Source organism: Coturnix japonica, chromosome 11, assembly GCF_001577835.2.
Source record: "Coturnix japonica isolate 7356 chromosome 11, Coturnix japonica 2.1, whole genome shotgun sequence".
Lineage (NCBI taxonomy): Eukaryota > Metazoa > Chordata > Aves > Galliformes > Phasianidae > Coturnix > Coturnix japonica.
Window position 1 is genome coordinate 4007356 of NC_029526.1, and position 20331 is coordinate 4027686.

The 20331-nt window shown below is 43.0% G+C and overlaps 1 protein-coding gene and 1 long non-coding RNA gene across 3 annotated transcripts; one reads left to right on the plus strand and one right to left on the minus strand.

Moving 5' to 3' along the window:
• The first annotated feature begins 144 nt into the window (after window positions 1-144).
• On the plus strand, window positions 145-10079 carry LOC107319082. 2 transcript variants are annotated; one of them, XR_004308693.1, is made up of 5 exons: window positions 2035-2146; window positions 3264-3368; window positions 4190-4292; window positions 6486-6591; window positions 7642-10079. It is a non-coding gene; the product is annotated as an uncharacterized LOC107319082 (long non-coding RNA). The 2 variants fall into 2 exon arrangements; XR_001557636.2 differs by lacking the exons at window positions 4190-4292; window positions 6486-6591; window positions 7642-10079 and adding exons at window positions 145-1109; window positions 1439-1510 and having other exon boundaries at window positions 2105-2146.
• RBL2 (RB transcriptional corepressor like 2) lies at window positions 1995-18490 on the minus strand. The gene is made up of 22 exons (XM_015873634.2): window positions 18296-18490; window positions 17532-17662; window positions 16945-17145; window positions 15970-16034; window positions 13863-13991; window positions 13275-13435; window positions 13116-13180; window positions 12591-12777; window positions 12104-12270; window positions 11499-11608; window positions 10994-11097; window positions 10491-10628; window positions 9855-10019; window positions 9475-9586; window positions 8622-8894; window positions 7947-8221; window positions 7172-7348; window positions 6951-7022; window positions 6450-6567; window positions 5254-5456; window positions 4667-4831; window positions 1995-3914 (listed from the first exon to the last, which is right to left on the minus strand). Exons 1-22 carry the CDS (start codon window positions 18488-18490, stop codon window positions 3744-3746), a joined length of 3384 nt encoding a protein of 1127 aa, XP_015729120.1. The 3' UTR covers window positions 1995-3743.
• Between the last annotated feature and the right edge of the window lie 1841 nt (window positions 18491-20331).

Here is a 20331-nt window from a genome sequence, read left to right on the forward strand (position 1 = left end):
CTGGTGTGAGTTCATGGCCAAGTCTTCCATCTTCCACAAGAGCCCTCCTGAATATCATAATGTAGCATCATGTCTTACTGCTGCGTAATGGGATTTTTCAATAGATCCCATAGATTCTATAGACTCGTGATACTAGCCTGTTACAGCTGGGATTAATGCTTGGCAAATGTTTTGTTGCTGTCTCACCCATCTCTTTAATCACAGTGCAGCTGATTTTCTTGCTGGGTGGGAAAAACTTCTTTGGCTGTTGTTATTTGCTTTACAAGGGGAAAATGCCCGATAATACTACAGATATATGTGTTCAGTTTCACTCTGTAGTGAAACTACATGAATTCAGCCAGTGAAGCACAACTGCTGTCCTTCAGCTTTTCTGCTCGGGAAGTCTCTAGAATGGTGTACTGTGTTCTTGAAGAGAAGCTTAAAGCAGCACTGGACTCGTGAAAAGAATGGCTCAATTCCTTGGGACTCGGTGCAGGAGGAAAAGGCATCCTGGTGTTGTTCACCATGGTTAGACTTCTTCTGGCCTGTGTCTGACAGATTGTCAGGAGACTGTTCAGAACTTCCTCCAGGAGACAGGAATGGAATAGCTGCTCTGAAAGGTGAGCTGTATCATGTGCAAAGTGGTGGTTTTGCTTCCAGGAAAGGTTTTCTCTGAGCTGCTGTTCTGGCCTGTGATGTTGCTACTAAAGTAATTGTGAATGATCATTCTGCTGCTGCTCTCAATTCTCTTTTGTTTTTCTTGGGAAGGCTGAAAGTCGTGTGTTTCATGTTCAGTGTTTGAGATATTTAGTGAAATAGGGACTCATGTGGAGCAGAAAATAGGCCTAGAATTCAGACTGAGCACAATGGAGCAGCGAGGCAGGGAGCCGGAAGCAGAGCACGGAACTGGAGCATTCCTTTTTAGTTACCTTGATCATGATTCAGGTATGAATTTCCTAAGCTGCTGAACTGAAGGGCTTGTGTGGAAGTTCAATCCCTTCTAATTGTGGGATGCTTTGTCATTTCAGCTGCAGCTTGGTAGATGGAAAGCTTAATTCCTGATGGCGTATAAAGCAGAGAAGCAGTTTTATCTCCCAAGTTACCATGGGGTTGGACAGGGCACACATGCAGTAAGTTGATGGCCATGTGGAATAGCAGTAAGCTGGCATCAGTTCAGAGGTGTGGTTACAGTTATTTGTCTAATTGTTGCTGGGGTTTAGAAACCACCGCAACTAAAGGAAAAGCAGTAACAAGAAAGGAGCTGAAATAATGGTTATTTGAGCAAGTTTTGTTTCTTTTAGGGTTGTTGGAGTAAAGTCTGGATTTCTTAGTGAAACCCATGTTAATAGCAGTTTCCTTATGAGAAAATAATTGTATATATTTAAAGAATGGCAAATCTATTTCTAGTTCAAAACAAATAAATGGATGAGCTTTTTTTTCTTTTTTACGATTAAAAAAGGGAAGAGAAGGGAAGATTGACGGATCACCTGTAAGCAATTCATGCACAAAAAGGAGCAGTTCCAGGAGCAAGGTAGGCAGACAGCACCCAGACTGCACTGAAGAAACAAACCCTTTCCTCCAGCAGTTGGCTGTTACCTGTCCTGCTACTGCTGGGAGTCAGTTAATGAAAAATGGACTGCAAATGTTTGAGCTTCAATCAGTACCTGACTTAAGCAGCATTTTAAAAACACTTGTAAAAGTAATTCTTGTAATTCTGATTTCTGTAAAGAATATTTCAGAAATAGGAAGAGAAGCTTCACTATTTAAGACTATGACTTAACAGAGGCAAGAATAGTAATTTTTTTTAGAGTGAGTAGTTAATGAAGCGCTGCCCCGTTACCTGACACCCTGAATGTCAATGTCTGGCTGAGGTTCTTGTGATTAAGTACATCATGAGCCTCGCAGAACCCAGCTATGTGCTATTTTGGTGTTTGTGCCATCAGATCAGCCCGAGCCTTTGACAGATGCACACTGGGTGTAGCTTTTGCTCTTATGAAGCTTTTTTTCCACACAAGCCTTATTATGAGTTCTTTATTGAAAAATACACTTGCAGTGTTTCATACAAATTAATGGAAATGGTACAGAATAACAGAATTGTCTGACAAGTTCATAAATATTTTTACAGAAACATCTACACCGCTGCTCCACTTCAGCCCTTCTTACACAGGTAAGAACTGAAGATGCTTTTATTTTACCTTAATTGATTTTACTGTGGAATTAAGTCTCAAATCTTTCCATTATTCAAAGGAGCAGGAATGAATGAGAACGTGGAGCTTTTAAGTTCTGCTTCCTTACAAAACCTTCTGGCATCCGTGTGTGCTAAATTTTACAAGTACAACAGCATTGTCCCCAGTTGTCATTAAAGATGAGTCAACTGGCACAGGGCAGTAGTTATTAGGAAAGGTCTAAGCATACCAACAGGGCTGGTATTGTAGAATTGATTAAAATTTAAACAATTAGTATGTCTAATTAATATACGCACTGCTTTCTTATACCATTAGCAGGGGAGAGATTTCTCCCAGGCAGCCTGATTCTGTCCATTAAAAAAAAAAACCCAGAACCTCTTCCTTTGTCCTTTATAACCACTCAGAAGCACAGTGTGCACCTTGAGGAGACTGAGGCCACCTTCCTTCTACTGAGGAAGGGAGGTTCCTGGTTCTGACTCTCAAGCAGAACCAGCTGAAGAAACAACAGAGGTGTATAAAATTCCTTGACCAAAGCCCACGTCCCTGGCCTCCTGCATTTGTTACTGCATGCACATAACGTTAAAATGAATTCTTAATGCCATTTGCTGAAGAAGGGGAGCTATGGGATGTCACGTTGAAAATAAATACAAGAATTGGATTGTTTCCGTGAAGAAAAAAGGCTGAAGTCAGCCTTTAAAAAGATATTCACATTTAGAAAGTGCCATTGCAAATATACAGCAACACTAATCTGCCTTAAAAACGATGCTTCACAGCCCTATCCAAAGTGCCACCTTTTGAACACGAGTTCACCTTAGAACATTGCACAGCTAAAAATGATGCGTGAATGGAGTTAGCTACTTCTATACAACAAGGTGCCCAAATGTTAAAGCAAAACAACGTGATGGATTTGGGGGCACACAAAGCATCCTGAATACAAAAAGAATCCATTCAGACAGCTTCCTTCAGCGCTCAAAAAGCTTATTCCTATCTTCCCTTTCCAAGCAGAAAAGGCTGGATGTTGCCAGACTATTGCTTATAAATCATTCTTTTTATGGCAGTACTTAATGTTTTATTTTTTCCTTTTTTTTTTTCCCCCAGAGGACACATTTGACTATGAGTGCCTTGGTACAACGCTCCCATGTTTGATACATATACAACTTCCTATTCCAAAGCTGAAAATGGTCAAGCATTGATGAAAACACTGTAAGTACACTGGTTGAGCAGATGGATTTAAATACCTGTTACAAGGCAGAAAGCTGTATGAGGGATACATTCTCCAAGCAATACAAAGCTTTGAACTGCCTTCTGAAGCCAAAGCCAGCAGGTAGATCACTTGCCTTCTGATCAGCTTTACAACAGACAGAGTGGAACTGCAGGGTTCAGAACGCATCCTCCCCATCCCCTGGCACTGGGGAAGCTCTGGCAGGCAGAGACTCTGTACAGCCCAGCAGGGACTGGTCAGCATGGCCTGGCAGGAGGAGCCTGATGCCTGTGCGGTCCTGCTGAGTCCGTGGGATGCTCTGAGCTGGCAGCCTGGCACAGCAGCACAGAGGTCCTACCTGTGCTGAGCCCCAGCCCTCAGTGGGACCCTCGGTCGTTGGCTACATCTTGCAGGCGGCGTAACAGAGCAGTGTGGTTTTCCTGACAGATCCGCTTCGCTGGCGCTTCACTGTCATCTTCTAAGAGAATGCCTCTCTTCTTTGTTGGAGTTTCTCCTGTTCTAATCATGCTGTTAATTTCCTTTAGCCTCTGGGGAGAGGTGGAAAAAACAATCTCATTATTGTAGCAACCAAAAAAGTGATGTTTTTGCTTGTCCCGTTACTGCAGGCTTACAAATGCCTTATTTTTGGAGCTGTGCACTGTACAGTGCTTTCTGTAACAAACTAACCCTTTTGACCATTGTACTGGTCCCACTACTGGAGTCTTTATCAAGGCTTCTGTGTAAGATTTTTGATGCTCTGCTGGTGCACATGGAGCTGGAAGGCCTTCCTGCTGTAGTTATGACATGTTATCCTACACCACAGGTACAGAATTCCTATCCTGAGTGAAGACATTGCGTGGAGAAGGCTTCTACTTAATGGTGGATGACTGGAGGTCATGGGATTCAGTCTGTTCCATGTTCGCTTGGTGAGTCTTTTTGTGCTAAGAGACCTTTTGCCTCACTACGTAGATAAGAGGGAATGACTACTTCATGTTTGACTCTTAGGGCCTTCATGCCACACATCCCATTATGTAGTGTCACTGATGTACCTTCTGGCTCTTTCATATGTACCATTATCAAGAATAGCTTTTAAAAGTACACAAGTACCTTGGATACCTCACTGCTCTCCAGCTTCTTAGATCTGTAGACTGACAAGCTGGAGACAGTCTGGTGACAGAGTACAACTTTAACAGTGTACACTAAAAGGAGTGTTGAGCAGTCTTTTCTAGTCTAACACATCCCAACAGAAAGGGCAGAACTAAGGATTTATAAAACCAAACTAAACGCCTTTAGTTCTTACCTTGGATGGGCTGCTGCTGAAATAATAGAATATTTTCTCTCGATGAGAGGGAGCAGGCACATTTTTGTGTGGCGAGATGTACACCGGGTGGTTCTGAGACAGCTGGACTCGGCGAGGAGAGCTGATTCTCACAAAGGGGTAGGGAGAGAGCGGAGGAGAATCTGTCTGCTCAGGAGGAAAAAGAAAACACTCAGCTGCAACGTAATCTCAGTGAGCCACCTGTAGTACAGTTGATGTAAGCTGGTCATCTTAAACATAGTGTAGATCTTTTTTTTCCTCCACTACAGCCATAGCTTTCCTTAGAACACGGCAGGATTTGTCATACAACCAGGTATTTTACTCCTTTTTAACTGTATCTGAGGCTGGTGGACATTGCTTGGTGCTGCATATTTCTGTGAGAAGAAACAGCAACTAGGCAGCAAAAGGGCTTAATATTTCAGCACCAGGTTATATCCTTGAACTGGAATTTTTGTCATAAATATTCCTTGAATTCACTTTCCTTGAGATGAGGTTAGTGAAGAGCATTTTACCACACACACAGTAAAATAAGATCTATTTACTATCAAAAAAGCACAGCACTTTCTTACCCCATTTGAAGTATATTTCAGGGCAAATTCTTTAATCTGCTCAATGTAGACGCTGTTGTAGAACTGTATGAGGTCTCCTCGCTCTTCCTCCTCAGTATCACTGTTTGCACCGGTCAGGCGGGTGGGAGTAGGAGGAGCACTGCTGGGGTGCGGCACAGGCAGGGTGCTGCTGGAGCGCATCACGGGGCTGGAGTCTCTGCTTGCTGAGGAGAGAAGCGCACAATCCTTAACCACCCTGCTCTGTGCATCTCCATCCCCAGTAGGGCCCAGGTGTCTGCTGTCAGTGCTGCTGGTCCTGCTTAGCAGCTTCTCTGACAGCAGACTATCAAACTGCTGAATACTGCTACAGAAACACTTCATTTCTAACAGCTTATTGGATGAGCTGAAAGTGATTTTTCTGTAGAAGCTGAGCTAAAATTCCATTTCTTAGGCATTTCCCCTATAATTTCCCTTGTTGCCAGCTGGCACAATTTCAGTTAAGGAATGTCAGTCTTTCAGCAAATGGTAGAAATATTTGGGTGGTACTTTTCAATGTGGGAAGCTGTGGAATACATGATATTTTTGTTCCTCCCCTCCTTGCCACCTTTCTGTGACAGAAAACATTAAAATGTACATTTATGCTGTCATCTATTAAGTGCCTTGAAAGCTGGCTGTAAGAATACGCATGCTCATATTCTTGCTTTACTGTGCAAAATTCACTCAAGGAAAAACCTGTTAGTTCAAATATCAAGGAAAGGCTCTTTGCTCTACAGACATGTGGGAGGGGCTGGTGGTGGTTCTTATCTCTGAAACCAGCCAGATACCACCTCCCTGCTGGGCTACTAAAAGAAACTGCTGCAGCTCCATGACTGCTGTAAGGAAGCAGCTATGGACATGGGCTGCCACTGATCTACTTTCACTCTACATCATGTTCTCTGGCATACAAAGTTACCTGAGGAGTTGAGGCTGCCTCTGTAGTGCACTCTTAAAGGAAACACACAGTGACAGACTCAAAATGGTACTGACAAAGCAGGTGCAATGATATGCTTCACTTAGCAGCTCTTGTCCGTTGTCAGTAGGTTCCTAATTGTAGCAAAGTTTATCAAAGAAGGTAAAACAGTTTCATGTGTGGGTCTACGATCTGTAATCCAACTTGTATGCTACCTGTACTGTTTTGTGGGATTAAAAGTAAACGCCTGGAATTTGGAAACACTCACTTCTTTCTTTACTTCTCTCCTTACTTCTGTCTGTAGGTGAGTTCTGCTGGCTGCTGCTGTCACTGCTGCCAGACTGGCGACGACATCTCCTGCCTTTTATCAGGACGCTCCGATAGACCTGCAGGGAAATGAGAGCATAACAGTAAGTGTGATTGGATGTGCAGTTACACAGCCTGGAAGCAACACTGCATCATACATCTGCTTTTTGGAGCACTGTTTGATACTGCATTGTTTTCTACAGGGGAAAATGCAGGCAGCCTCCTGACTGTTATCCAGAAGGCACTGTCAGTGTAGGTTGTAAGCAAAGGTATTTTAAATTACAGGTACAGTTGAACAGCAGCAGCTTTCAGTACTGCAGGATTTGGGTGTGACTGTTGTATTTAAGGGCAGTGGCTCAGAGAATGCATCATTTAATATTAAATCTTACATAGCATTAGATGATGTCATATATTAAATGCCTCGTTCTGCTTTGGGAACAGAGAGATTTTTGACTGTACTTACGTGACTCTTGGCTTGTGGTTGTGTCCGGTAGCAGCGCATAATGTTCTGAAAGGACCTGTCTTCCTTAGTAACCTAAGAAGAGAGATTATTAGTTCTTCTCTGGTTGTTTTTAGTTGGTGTTTTCCCTCCCTGTTTGGTTTGTTGAGATTGTTTTTGCAGGTTGTTTGAGCATTCTCTGGCCTACCGAGCCTTAAAAAACACGCTGTTTTTATTCAGCTTACCTTAGCCATTACGTAGATAGCACACATCAGCAGCTGATCCAGATGCCTGTCCATCATGATTTCAGGGCAGTGCATCAAGGAATACTCAAAACATGTCCAGACTTTTTTCCGCAGCTCATCAGATATGTCCAGTTTGACAGAGAGATCCCGCAGACGAACACTAGCTAAATGATAGACCTGTAGGAAAGGAGACAGCTAAATGATACACCTCTAGGAAAGGGACCACATCTACCGTGCTTGTCTTGTCCAAACTGAGCTCTAACTTGGATGTGAGTCCTTTGTAGAAGCCATGCAAGTGATAAACTAATGACAAGTACTGAAATGAGCTGCTTTTGCTTACAAGATTAAGACACTGCTATACTGGTACTGATGCTACAAAAGCATTTGTTTTTGAATTCTGCAGTTATCTGGAAATACAGAAACCTCTGTATTGATTAAATATTTCCAAAGTAAATTTCTCTTTCTTTAAGAGCCTGAAAGAAGATGGACACGTTTAAGCAGCTGCTGGCCACAGATGTCAATCTGCTTGCCAGCTAGTGACAGCCGTACTGTTCATCTACCCTGACAGCGAGGAAGCCCTGTGCAGGAACACAGCTCTTCAGGTATGCATCTGATCAGACAAAACATGTTATCTTTGAAGCTAAATATTCTCTTATTAATATTAGCAATAAGGAGATATTTTAATATCACAGGAGAGCTACCAAAGATATTAAAATATCACAGAAGAGCTACCAAAATACAAACTAAACAAAGCACGAATTAGGCTGAAAAGTACCTTTCTAAAGAAGAGGGAAAGCGAGCCCATCTTCCGGGACCGAGCAGCTGTGGCAGCAGTGAGGGGCTGGGCTGGCCTTGGCTCTCCAGAGGTGATGTGCTGAACAGTGACCTGTCCTGGGAGCTGCAGCGCTGCCCCCGACATCTGAGTGCTCAGGGGGCCCGTGAGAGCCTGGGCGCTGAGGGGCTGAATGGAGCCAGAGACTGCCTGCGGCTGGGCCCCAACATTGACCTGCACTGGGAAGAAAGTTATTCCTCCATTTTCATTGGCGATACCTGTAATTTAAGAAAAGAGTCTGACATAAGAGCGAGTTGTAGGGGGTTGTTTAGTGTGGATGGTGTTTCCTGTTACAGCTTTTTCTTAATAATTCAGTGTACCTTACATTAATTGATTATAATTTGTAGTATATTATAGATAAGGAAACAAGAAGATAACGGAATTGAACTAATCTTTAATTATAACGTCACTTTCTTCCAGCTGAGGAAGCAAAGCTCACTGAAAAAGTTGTTGTATTAACAGAGTCACTGAGCATCTTTGTGCCGTCTCTAAATTCTGCTCATCTATTCATACCTTCTTAAGCCTGCTTTCCTGCTCTGGGCGTGCTGTTTTCCCCCACATCCCCTTACTGGATATTGGACAGAAATCAGCCTGATCTGACAGCAGCTTTTCTCTTACCTTGTACAGGTATGGTCACAGTTTGCCCATTATTGGCTGTCACGGTGGCAGTTGCTACTGTAACCAATGTCTGGCCAGGCACTGGAGTTACTGACACGGTGTCAGGGTTCACATTCTGCACAGGCACCGTATTTACCACGGGCTGCTGGGCAACTCTGACTGGAGTTGAGGTGTCAGAGGGATTATCGTTATCGACAAACAGCCTCCTCCTCGTAGGATGCGCTGTAGGAGAGCTGTATCTGTCATACAGGGTTGTAGGGGAAGATGAAATGCCTGTGGGTTTAAAAAACAAAAAGAAAACAATCTTGTTGTAAAATCCCTTATTATACAAATAGATAAAAAAGAAATCTGATGAGACCCCAAAGATGACAACTGGAAGCATTTAAAATTAATGTCTACATCTGTGGCTCACAGATTATGAGATTATTTGATCTCATGTAACATGGCACTGAGTAGCTTTTTCTCAGCAAATGCGTTATGCTTTAGTTCCTCTGTAAAAAAAAATCTGAAGCCTCACAGAGCTGAACATACACTGGAGCTTCTAATCTGGTGTAACAAACCAAGCTGCTGAGCAGAGCTGATGTATTTATACATGTACATGTGTGTACACAGATGGTGTTAATAGACACAAACTCCTGAAACCACTGACACGGGACTGTTCTGATCTGAAATAAGGAAGGTTTCAGTCTTAGACATCTGACTTAACTATGCAGGTTACAACAGAAATAGCATTTACAGGTGCCTGATTGTACAGTAACCACTAGAGCAGCTTCCTTCCTGTATGCCATTTAGATTGTAAATTCAGGTCACAGTGTAGGAGTGATCAATACGTTGTGCTTGAAAAATAGCTCACCTTTTCCCAGGCCTCCACTTTCAGCTCGGACCTCATTTAGTCGTCTTGGTGTCAATGGAGAACTGACAACACTGCTGGCAGCAGATCTCTCGAAGTACTGAGGTGGCATGACCTAAAATAGTTGTACTTTTATCAGTGCAGCTGTAGCACAAATTCAATGCACAGCTGATTTTTAGAACTTCTAGTCTAAACATGTTGAACAGTGAAACTATACAGAAGAAAAATGAAGAACACTGAAAAAATACTGTAACCTTAAACTAAAAACTGTGTAAGTCTGGGCATGCGAAGCCTCTCCTGCAAGAGCTGATGTCCACCCTCCACCATTCTGCTGAACAGGAGCCCCACGTGAGCCATGTTACACAATACAGAGCAGCGCTCACCTCTTCACAGCTCGGAACTTTGTTGTCGTTATCTCTGATTCTGTCCCACAGGATGGACTCCTGTTTCCAGGCCATGCTTTCCAAGATCTGTTCTTCAATATGATTAAGGTGTTTCACAACTTCCCGACAAAGGCCATCTTCTGCTCTAATGAAAACCTCAATTACCTGTAAAGCAGACAAGGATGAAGTCCATGTAATACTGAATAAATCAGTGACTGAGTATAACCTCTTTGTTTTCATAGATTTCTTCTTACAATGAAATGAGATCCTAACTTCTTCTCAAGGAAGAGACAAGAACAATTGTTAGACTGTGTCAGTGTGGTTCAATTGGGCTGCAAGTTTATCTTCCCACATAGCAGTGAATGCAGAACAGCTGCAGCAGCAGCTCAGGATCCCTGGTCCCTAGTTCAAGATAGGTGACAATTCATTAGTCACTTGGACAAACTCCTGCATTCCACTGATTAACAGCAGTCTGATTTTTAGATGCCCAAGCCAGCTGTAAAGTACTTTCAAGACAAAAAGAGGCAAAGCTAAGAATGAAGTTAGTTCACATTTTAGCATTCAGGTAAAGAGATTATTTAATACAAGTTGAGTACGCAGGGCTTGATCAACATTTCTAGCTATTAAACACTTTACCTTATAAAAGTGATAAACTGGAATGTCGAATATTTCTGTGATGAAGGGAAAGTTTCCAGGCTGCTTGTATGTGAAGGTGACGATCTCAAGGCAGCACGCCAGCAGGGAGCGATGGAACACGTCTTGCTCCAGTACAGCCTGCAAGAGAGTTGTCTGTTTTAATGCTTCATCTACAGTGTAACAACACAACAGGATCATGCTTTCTATTCTGCCTCCACAGCAACATTACCCAGCTTTTAAACATGGGATTTCCCTTTGTACCTGATGGAACAGAATCCAAATGAAGACATCTTTACTCTTTATAAATTTCATATACCATTTTTGTTCTCAAACAAACAATTTCTTGTAGTTTTCCTTCCATTCAGGTACACCTTCCAACTACCTGGGAGATTTACTCATTTAAAATAGCAGTATGTAATAAAATATTATAAATATATATCAATATTTCCTTTTTTGTAGATCCAACTTGAAACATAAGGTGCAATTGGAGTAGTTGTCCTTACAGATAAGTCAGCGTCTCCCAGTCTCTTCCTCTCTTGCTCAATGATTGCCTCCAAAACCTTGTAGTAGAGCACCTCAGCACGACGGAAATGCTTGCTGGCCACATCTGTAAACACAAATAATATTGTGAACTGCAGTAAAGGTGTCATCATTCATCTTAAACTACAGTGATAAAGCAGCAGCTTATTTGCTTGTGTGGACTCCTGTGCAGCTGTGACAAAAAGGCACCCTTGAGAGAAGAACAATTCTGAGTGCTTTTCTTTCCACCCTCCTGTAAAACATCATAGAAAAATCATCAAGTCCCTATGATTTATGCCAAGTATGATTATGGAAGTTTATATAGGGTTGAAAGTTGCCCTACTGTAAGACTAGCAGGCAAAGAGAGAAGAAATAGAAAAGACTCTTGTGCTAAAGCACAGCCTCTACATAAGGCAGAGTTTACTTGGAAGAGATCAGTGTTTTTAAATACATGTGAATTCCTGTTTATGTAAGTAAAATGTTTCCCACCTTTGGACAAATTACTGAACTCTTCTTCAGTCTGCATGCTCTGACAATACACTTCATACATTTCTTTGACTCTGTTTGCAATAGACTGTGAGGGATCTCTGGAACACGCCCTGAAAATACAAGCTAGTTTAAGTGTTCTATTTCTGCTAAGACAAAACACAAATACACACACACCAAAAAAACCTACAATAGGATTAAAGCATGAAGCTGTAAATTATCTTTGATAGACAGCAATGCAAACACACCCACACGTGCCTTGCTGGAAATGCACTGTGAGACATCCACAGCAAATTCTACTGCAGTGAGCGTCAACTCGTCATAAGAGTTTAATACTAAACAACGTATTCCAATGTGAATTAATAAGAAAAGGCTTGAAAAAATTGCAATGGCAGTTTGCTGTTAGTGAAGCTCCAAATTTGGGTGTTGTTATCACTGTCGATCTCTCAAGGATAAACGTGCAGAAATAAAGACAAGAGCCTTTCTGAAGCTGAATGTCCCTCTGGCTCCTATTTCACTCCAGGCTTCCAACACTTTACCTTTTAAGTTACGCTATTTCACATTTGTTATTATAGTTTCTAACTTTTGTAGCTAAGCATCAAAGTTACCTGAAGATTTGCTCCAGGTTTTCACTGGGGGCATTTTTCAGCCCCGCCAGCATGGTGTGAAGGCGGCTCAAGCTGTACGTTGCTATGGAAATGGGTGTCACATAGGGGTTGCTCTCCTTAATGTACTTGCGGCCAGTGAGGGGGGTCGACATCCGAAGCGATTTAGACTAGAAAGAAAACAAAGCATCTCTCTGTACATTATTACAGCACTCAGACCTTGTAAGAGACTTAAAGTGTCAGGTGCTAGAATTGTTTCTTAGCTGGTTACAATATATATCTATCTATGAAAGGAGAGCTGGAATCAAACAACCCAAACCAGTTCTCTCCCAGTAACAACCATCAGCATCAGGTCTATCTGTGGCTTGGATGCCTGTGTCAAATACTAACACAGAAGTATCTGAGCAGTGACAAAATGACCTCACGCTGAAACGCCACAATTGGACAACTCCTTCTCCACAGGAACATCAAAGGACTGTGCCAGACTCACTCTGTCAAAGTGCTGCTGTAAATTATGCTTCACTTGTACTCGCTCAGCTGTTTCCATTCCTGAGGGTGTATTTAAGCACCGTGTGAGAGTTCCAATTTCTTCATCTGCATCCTCCCCGAGGAATATTCGCTCATCGAGGTTTCCTACTGACAAGACATACTCCTCATAGGCCTTGTTGATGGCTTTGCTACAGGGGAAAAGAGAAAAAAAGCCCTTTAGTTTAGACAGCGCTTTCACTACCTGCTTTCTGACTGAACACACTTCTTGGCCTATCTGAAGGCCTCAGAACTTGCTTTTTCTTCCTAACGCTTTACATCGTATAGAAAAGACCATGGAAACATGAACAAGAGCAGACATCGAGCAATGCTATGCTGAAAAGGCCTCAACCAGCAAAGAGCTGAAATGCCTTTTAATATAATATATAAATAGTAATATATCTATAAATTAACTAGCTAGTATTAGTGATAAGATACAGGTAATAACCCAAAGGGACACAAATGCAGACCAAAGCACAAGCTGACTCACAAGCTGTCTCCAAAGTTTCCAGGATCCAGAAATCCAGTCAGATTTTCATCTTTTCCTTTTAAGAGCTGAAAGAGCAAAGAACGGAGACACGGCAGTCGTTAAAGTTCTGAAGACAACAAGTAGAGAAGCATTTTCTGCATCCTGAATGCACCCACCAACCTTCTTGTCAAAAAGTTTCCGAATGTACGGCTTCCAAAAATGCTCCTTGATGCCTTTTGCTTCTAAAACTAATCCGTAATGTAATGAACACAGCTTTTCAATGATGCAGGGGGGGTCAGATGATGTTTTATAATCCTTACTGTGAAAGTCTTCAGGCAGACCTATAGAGAGACAAAGGAAGTACTGTTTGATTCCGAATAGTCATACCTTAGTGAACTCACATTCTTTGCTATGATGCCCATGTAGCCTGAAATTAAAACAGAAAACTATTTTGTCCCCTCGAAAGAAAAGCTGTACACCCTCAACTGGATAATCTTATCAGAACTGCCTTTCAAGTGACAAACCCAAAGAGCTCAGATATTCAGTGATAAATAGCATCGGTTCTAATAGACAAATGATGAAGCACTTATGAGCTGTAATATTTATTCAAATAAGTTCAGTATTATTTATTCAGTAAATACAATACAATACAACACAGTACTGAAAATGAACCATACCATTCTGCCTACCGCCCACCTTCACATCCATTTCAGCAGCCTCAGAGGTTTGTGCAGATTTTAGATAAAGACTTTTTTTTTCCCAACATACCTTTAAAATTGGGATTCAGAAGTTCTTTGTGGTTGGGGCACTGGAGAGCATTTCCATACACCAGATCCAAAGCACATAACAAGAGATGATAGGAATTGACCAAGTCATCACTGATCATGGGAAAATTACCTTCAAAACAAGAAAGATAAATGAGATTAATTAAAAGCAGCATAGACTTGAAATTATTTCACAAAACAGAACTATCAAGATTTGCATTTCCAATCAACAGTGGAGTATTTTAAGCACAGATTTTGGTGACCGGATTGTCAATATCTGGATCGAAACACAGGGAGTAAAACAGACACAGCTAAAACAAAGCACATATCATTGCGTTTGTTCACCTTTATGTTCAGTTTTCTGATCAGAGTCTATAAATAAGTTCAGCAGATGAGAGCAGCTCTATGGCCACAAGGGTCACTACCTTCCTTTGCAGCATACACCAAGTGCAGGAACAAGACTGACGCTTTCTGACTTGTGAAACCAAACACAAGATGCTGAGGTTTGCAGAAATATCACGGCGACAAGCCTCAACTTGCTGCTGATGTGTGGTTGCCACGCTAAGGATTACTGCCGGCCCTCAAAACACAGCAAACAAATGGGGAATATTCAATTCCTCCAGTGGTGCACATTCACTTCACATTGTTGTACTGCCACACTTCATAAGGTACCACTCGTCACTTATTAATTTTGCAGTTCATAAGTACTGTAATTGTTTGTCTCATAAAATTAATGGGCTGTTATCAACACTGTGTTCCAGTCCACAGAGTTAATCTGTACGTCTGAAACTGTTTGCCAGTCAACACGTACTTAATGATGACCTGCTTACTCAAACATACCAACCAACACTCAGCAGGAACAAGACCTGCCCAGACCCTCTGTGCCTGTTCAGGAGCAACTTGCAGCCTATGAAGCAGCTTCTACACAGGACACAGTTGTTTGGTACAGCATCACACCTTTCTTCACATGCCTGCAAAGATCCAGGGATATTGCCAGTGACTTTTCCCAAATGAAGCCTGCTGGCAGCGCTCTGCTTGGTGGTGAATAGAAAGGCTCAGCTGTACAGGACAGAGCTACTGCCAGAAAGTCCATAGTGAGACAACGTACTGCGTCCTATCCTCAGAAACAACCAGGGAGATACTGCAGGAAGCCTACACTGACTGACCCTGCAATCCCAAGCAGTCCCACAAGCTCTCCTTTCTCATGAAGTTCTTATAATAATAAAACAACTCCCTGGAAATTACAGAAGGACCAGAATACGACCTAACTTACGTTCAAAGGACTCCCAGTGAACCCATCCTGACCGTACCCGAATCAATTCCTACTGTAGATGATGCTGTACAACTGAACAACTTAAGCCAAAAATGCTGGGGAGCTTCACTGCCCCTCATACAAAAGGATTTACTTCCATTCCCTTCTGTCTTTTTCTCCAATCAGTCATTAAAGAAGAAAAATGACTGAAATCCTCTGCTATTCATATCAGCTTTAAGGGTGCTCTTACAATAAAGGCAATACTTGCACGGCAATATACCGGCTCCTCCCTGCTTTGTTTCCAGGGAAGCCTGTTAACAGAGCATTTCACATGTATGATCCAAGGGAATCTGAGTCTTCCAGCCAGGCACTTAGGTGAACAAATCCAAGTGCTACCTGTGAGAGTGCCTCGAAAGTCCCCTCAGCTACAGCCTCATGACACAGTTCTGTGTTACAGAACAGAATCCATTATGTATTATCACTGTTATTTGAAACTTATAAGGAAATTAAAATCATTTTGTTCCTAGGGAACATAAAGCAATAATTTACATTAATTACAACTATCAAAATATGAATTCACTACAACTCTGAGCTGATTTTCTTTTAGTATTACAGCCTAAATCGCCAAAATACAGCAAACCCTGGAGCAGTATTTCAGATAAAGCTACCAGGCTGGCAGGGCACAGTGCTCACCTCCGACAGCTGGGAAAACAAACAGCTGCAGGAATTCAGGTGCATTCGTTCAGACTGCTCCAAGGAGGCACTTTCTTTGAAGGGCCTGCAGCTGGCTCACGGTTACAGACTGATACAGACTAACAAGAAGGGGTTTGTGGTATTCAGCCCCTTTCAGATCTCTTACCTTTCGCATGAACAAACAGCACCCAACAGAACTGGAAAACTTCAGTCACTGTGCACGGCTGTCGCCTTTGGGGGGAAAACACAAGAAGCTCAATGACTTACAATGGACAGACATCCCATCGTTCTCAAAGAGCTGCTTTGCCACAGAGCAGCTAAAATCTGAACTGTATCCCTCCCCCTCAAAAAATAACAAAAGTAAGAACTGGTCTGAAATAATGCAGTAGCTGCTCAGAGCTTCACAGCAGACACAGCTGAAGCCTCAGCCAGCAGCGATTCAAACATCACCAACAAAGCAGCACACATGGGATGCCTTCTGAAGTACTGTGAGCAATGTAAGCACATGTGCACGTCCTGCAAGGCACACGTCACACAGCACACTGGGTTTTATAAGCTGTTTGCTCACAGACCTCACCTACACACTTTGCTGAAGTGTTTTGTGTTTCTGTATAAAATTTTACATACTATGGAGAATTTTGCACTACAGCTGTTTACCAGCACCAGGTTCCTCCACTAGTCCTAACCATGAGGCCCTCCTGTCCATCAGGAGTCCTGTACCCACCCTACCACATACTGAAGTTGAGAATTCTTTCATTCAGGCCAAATTCACTCACAGTGAGGTGTTGTTCTCAATTTCTGCAGTAGTTTTATCAGCCTGCACTCATTTCTTTGGTTACTCCACCAGGTTATGTAAGGAATGGTGTTAAATGTTAAAAGCTTAGACATTTCACATAAGAATTTGGAATGGATAATTCTGACTTAACCTTCAAACTGAGTTCCTGCTCTGCTATGCAAACAGACTAGCAGGGCTCACTCAACTAACTGCAGAACTGTACATGTGCTGTAATGAAGGCCAACAGACCAACTCTGGTACCATAAAGAACCACTAAGGAAGTAAGTTAAAATGCAGATAGAACAACCAAGCAGCTTCTTGTAACAGCAACAGCCGAACATCAGTCTGGACATAACAGAACTGTACCTCTGTTTCCTTCCTCTCTGCTGACGGGGTTGATCTTCCTGAGGGTATCTGAAAATGTCCTGAAAAATGGGCTCGTACTTCTTAAAAATCACTGCAGAAACAGTGAAGTTTCTCTCCAGCCTTTCAGTCCTTTCTCGGAACTGGGAGGGCAGGTTTGCCATGTCTTCCCATTTCTTCATCTTGTTAAAGAACTCAATCAAGCTGAAGACATTGAACAGGTTAGAGCTCAGAGCGTTGGCTTTTGTTTGCTCCTATTCTCACAGAAACACGCTATAAACATACATTTATTTACAGCAAAAGTACAACTAAAACTTTCCAAGCTACCTGTAAAAGCAGCACTGCAAACACGATGATTATAGTTTGAAGTGTTCAGAGCCAGCTCCTCATTTACAAACCAGGAAGAGCTGAGACAATTCAGAGACAACCACCCTACCTGTGTGAGCCACAGCACACAGATCCCCAATGTATAAACTCAATATAACAAATCTATATAACAAATATGTATAACAAATCTAACAAAGACATCCAGACTTCGTTCTTAATTTCTGTGTTCCTCAAGGTGCTTTAAATTGGTTAAACTGAGTTACCTTTGCTCGGAGCAGCGCAAAATTCGGGTCAGTGATACATAATTGCCCTCCACTGTCCCCCTGCTGACGGTGGGGATGGCTTTCCTGCAGGCCACATAGAGGGCACACGCCAACCAGTGCAGCTCGTTGCCCTGCGAAGCAGAACATGATGCATGTCAACCCCCTGTGAGCTGCTGGGCACCGAGACATGGAGCACATTGCCACAAATGGACTGCGGCAATAACACCACCAGGGCTGCCTCCTTGTTGTGCAGTGCCCACGGCTGCACCGCATATAGAGCATATAGAGCATATAGGGCATATAGAGCATATAGGGCATACAGAGCTGACAGCAACAGGGCAGCAGTGACAGCGTGTGATGTGCGGTGCGAAACGTCATGGCACGGCTCGGCCATGGGGTCACCGCTGCCCTTCATAGCGATGTTCTGCACTGATCTGACACTAACAGGAGGAAATAAACAACATCCAGCTTTCCTTTTTATCTAAACGTCCTTCTGTGCACAAATGCGGGATGGCACAAACACGGTTCTGTGTCTCTTACACAACACAACACAACAGGGGCTACAAACACGAGTGGATTCCAACCAGCACAACCGACCCTCACTCTCAGACTGAGGAACCACAACATCCCGCCCCGCTGCCCCTCAGCGGCCACTCGTGTCGGCACGAGGCCGTTACCCCCATTTACACACACACACACATATATACATACATACATACATACAGACACACACACTCAGACCCCGCAGGCCGCCCCCCTCGCACCTCCAGCGTGTAGTTGCGCTTCATGCTCTGGTAGCTGATCCAGGCCTCGGAGCGGGCTCGCTCGTCCATGTTGAGGCTGCTGCAGAGCTCCTCGTAGCGCTGCCTCGTTTCTCCTTCCTCCGCCGGCGGTGACGGTGCTGTGGGGATCCCCCCGCCGGGCCCCGCTTCGCTCTCGGCCTCCTCCCCTCCCGCCATGCCTCGCCCCGTCGCTAGGGGGCAGCGCTCTCGCTTCTCACTGCGCCTGCGCGGCCGCCCCTGGGGCTGAAGACGCGAGTTCGAATCCCAACGCCCCGGCGCTCAGCCCCGCCCCGCCCGATAACGACATAACAACGCGACGGCGCCGCCTGCCATCCCAGGGTGCAACGGGCGGGGATGGGGGGAACGCGGGCCCGAGTGGCACCACAGGATTCCGCTTTGTTTCTGGATAAGAAACTACGGTTTTGTATCAAAATGTTAAGAAACGTAGTGAATTGAGGCAAAACAACTGTGGTAAAAGCACAACCTTAACTGTGTGGGCCTCAGTAAGTCCCAGTTATGTTCACTAAGGGGTGAATGATGGTCTTCAGCTCCTCAGAAATGAGGTGGGCTCCCAAATAAGGCTCAGGTACAAGGAGAACTGTGCCAGCACAGCAAGAGATGGTACAACCACAGGTATCGCTGTGTGAGAGAAACAACAGCACAGAACGCAGCACGGAACACAGCCCGTGTCCTCCTGGTACTGCTGATGTCAGCCCACCTGCTTCACTTGTAGCACAACACAGATGGAACAGGATAAAGCAGGAGATGACAACAGTTACCAGCTCCAGAGTTGCTTTAAGAACTGAAATAAGCTTAAGGCCAAGCTGTGATATGAAATGTTTTCCACCAGTACCAGCACTAACCGACACTAACATCATTAACATCTCCCTCACATGAGGAAATGCCACAAGAGTCCTTACCTGAAACAGCAGGGAGAATTCAGAACGTTCTTTCCTTCTTGTGGTATCAACTGAGAGAGCCTGAAGGGAGGTGGGTTAAGAAAACATCAATAGCTTTCATTGGCCTTATTTGAAAGCGCTCTCGCTCCTTTGTGAACAGAAATGTTACAGTTAATGTTAAGCAGAGGTTTTTGGCTTGTTCTTAAAGAAAAGTGAACATTAGGTAAGTTACCCCTTACATGAGGATACCTAACGTGTAAAGTGTTCTTAAAATACTGAGTTAAAATAATCAAACACCGCTCATTCCTTCCAGCAGGCTGCAATTCCAGCAGTAATAAATGCAGTTTACTGACACCACTAAGTTCTAATACGTTTCAGCACCTTTCCTTGATGTAAATAGTCTCTTCATTAAGTAGATCCCATCTATTACTCACAAATTTGATCTAATTAAGCAAACAGAAATTGAACAGATTCTCTTCCTTTTTGAAGGCTTAAGCGGAAACTTCCTACTTGTACCATAGGAGAAAAGCTGCACAAGCCCCAAGAAGCTGATGAAGCAAACACACAAGTATCAGTTAGGGTGGCTGCTTCTGCATGAATACTTACAGATATATACACACACAGGTAAGTATATATATATATATGTGTGTGTGTGTGTGTATATATATATGTATATACATACATACACACACACATACATCTACATATATGGTTAAATTTGTGACAGCTCTCTAATAGACCTGCTAAAAACAAATGAATATATATATGAATAATATACATATATAAATATGTATATAGTTAGGGGTTCTGCAGGGCTTTAAGGAGAACACAAATACAAGGCACATATACATACGTGCATTTTCATCACATAGATCTGAGAAAAGAAGAAATTGTAAAGGGACACATAAGAAGGATACCACAATTGAAGCACAATGATGTACTGAAAACAAAGCACCTGAGAACCAGCAGATAATTCACATTCAGGAGAAGCATCCGTACCCTGCATGAAATAAATGAAAGACAGTAAGTGCCACGTTCAAACTTAAAGATTCAATAAAGACATAAAAACACAGAGTTTTGTAAATAAAAACCCCAAAAGACAGTCCACTACCACAGCGC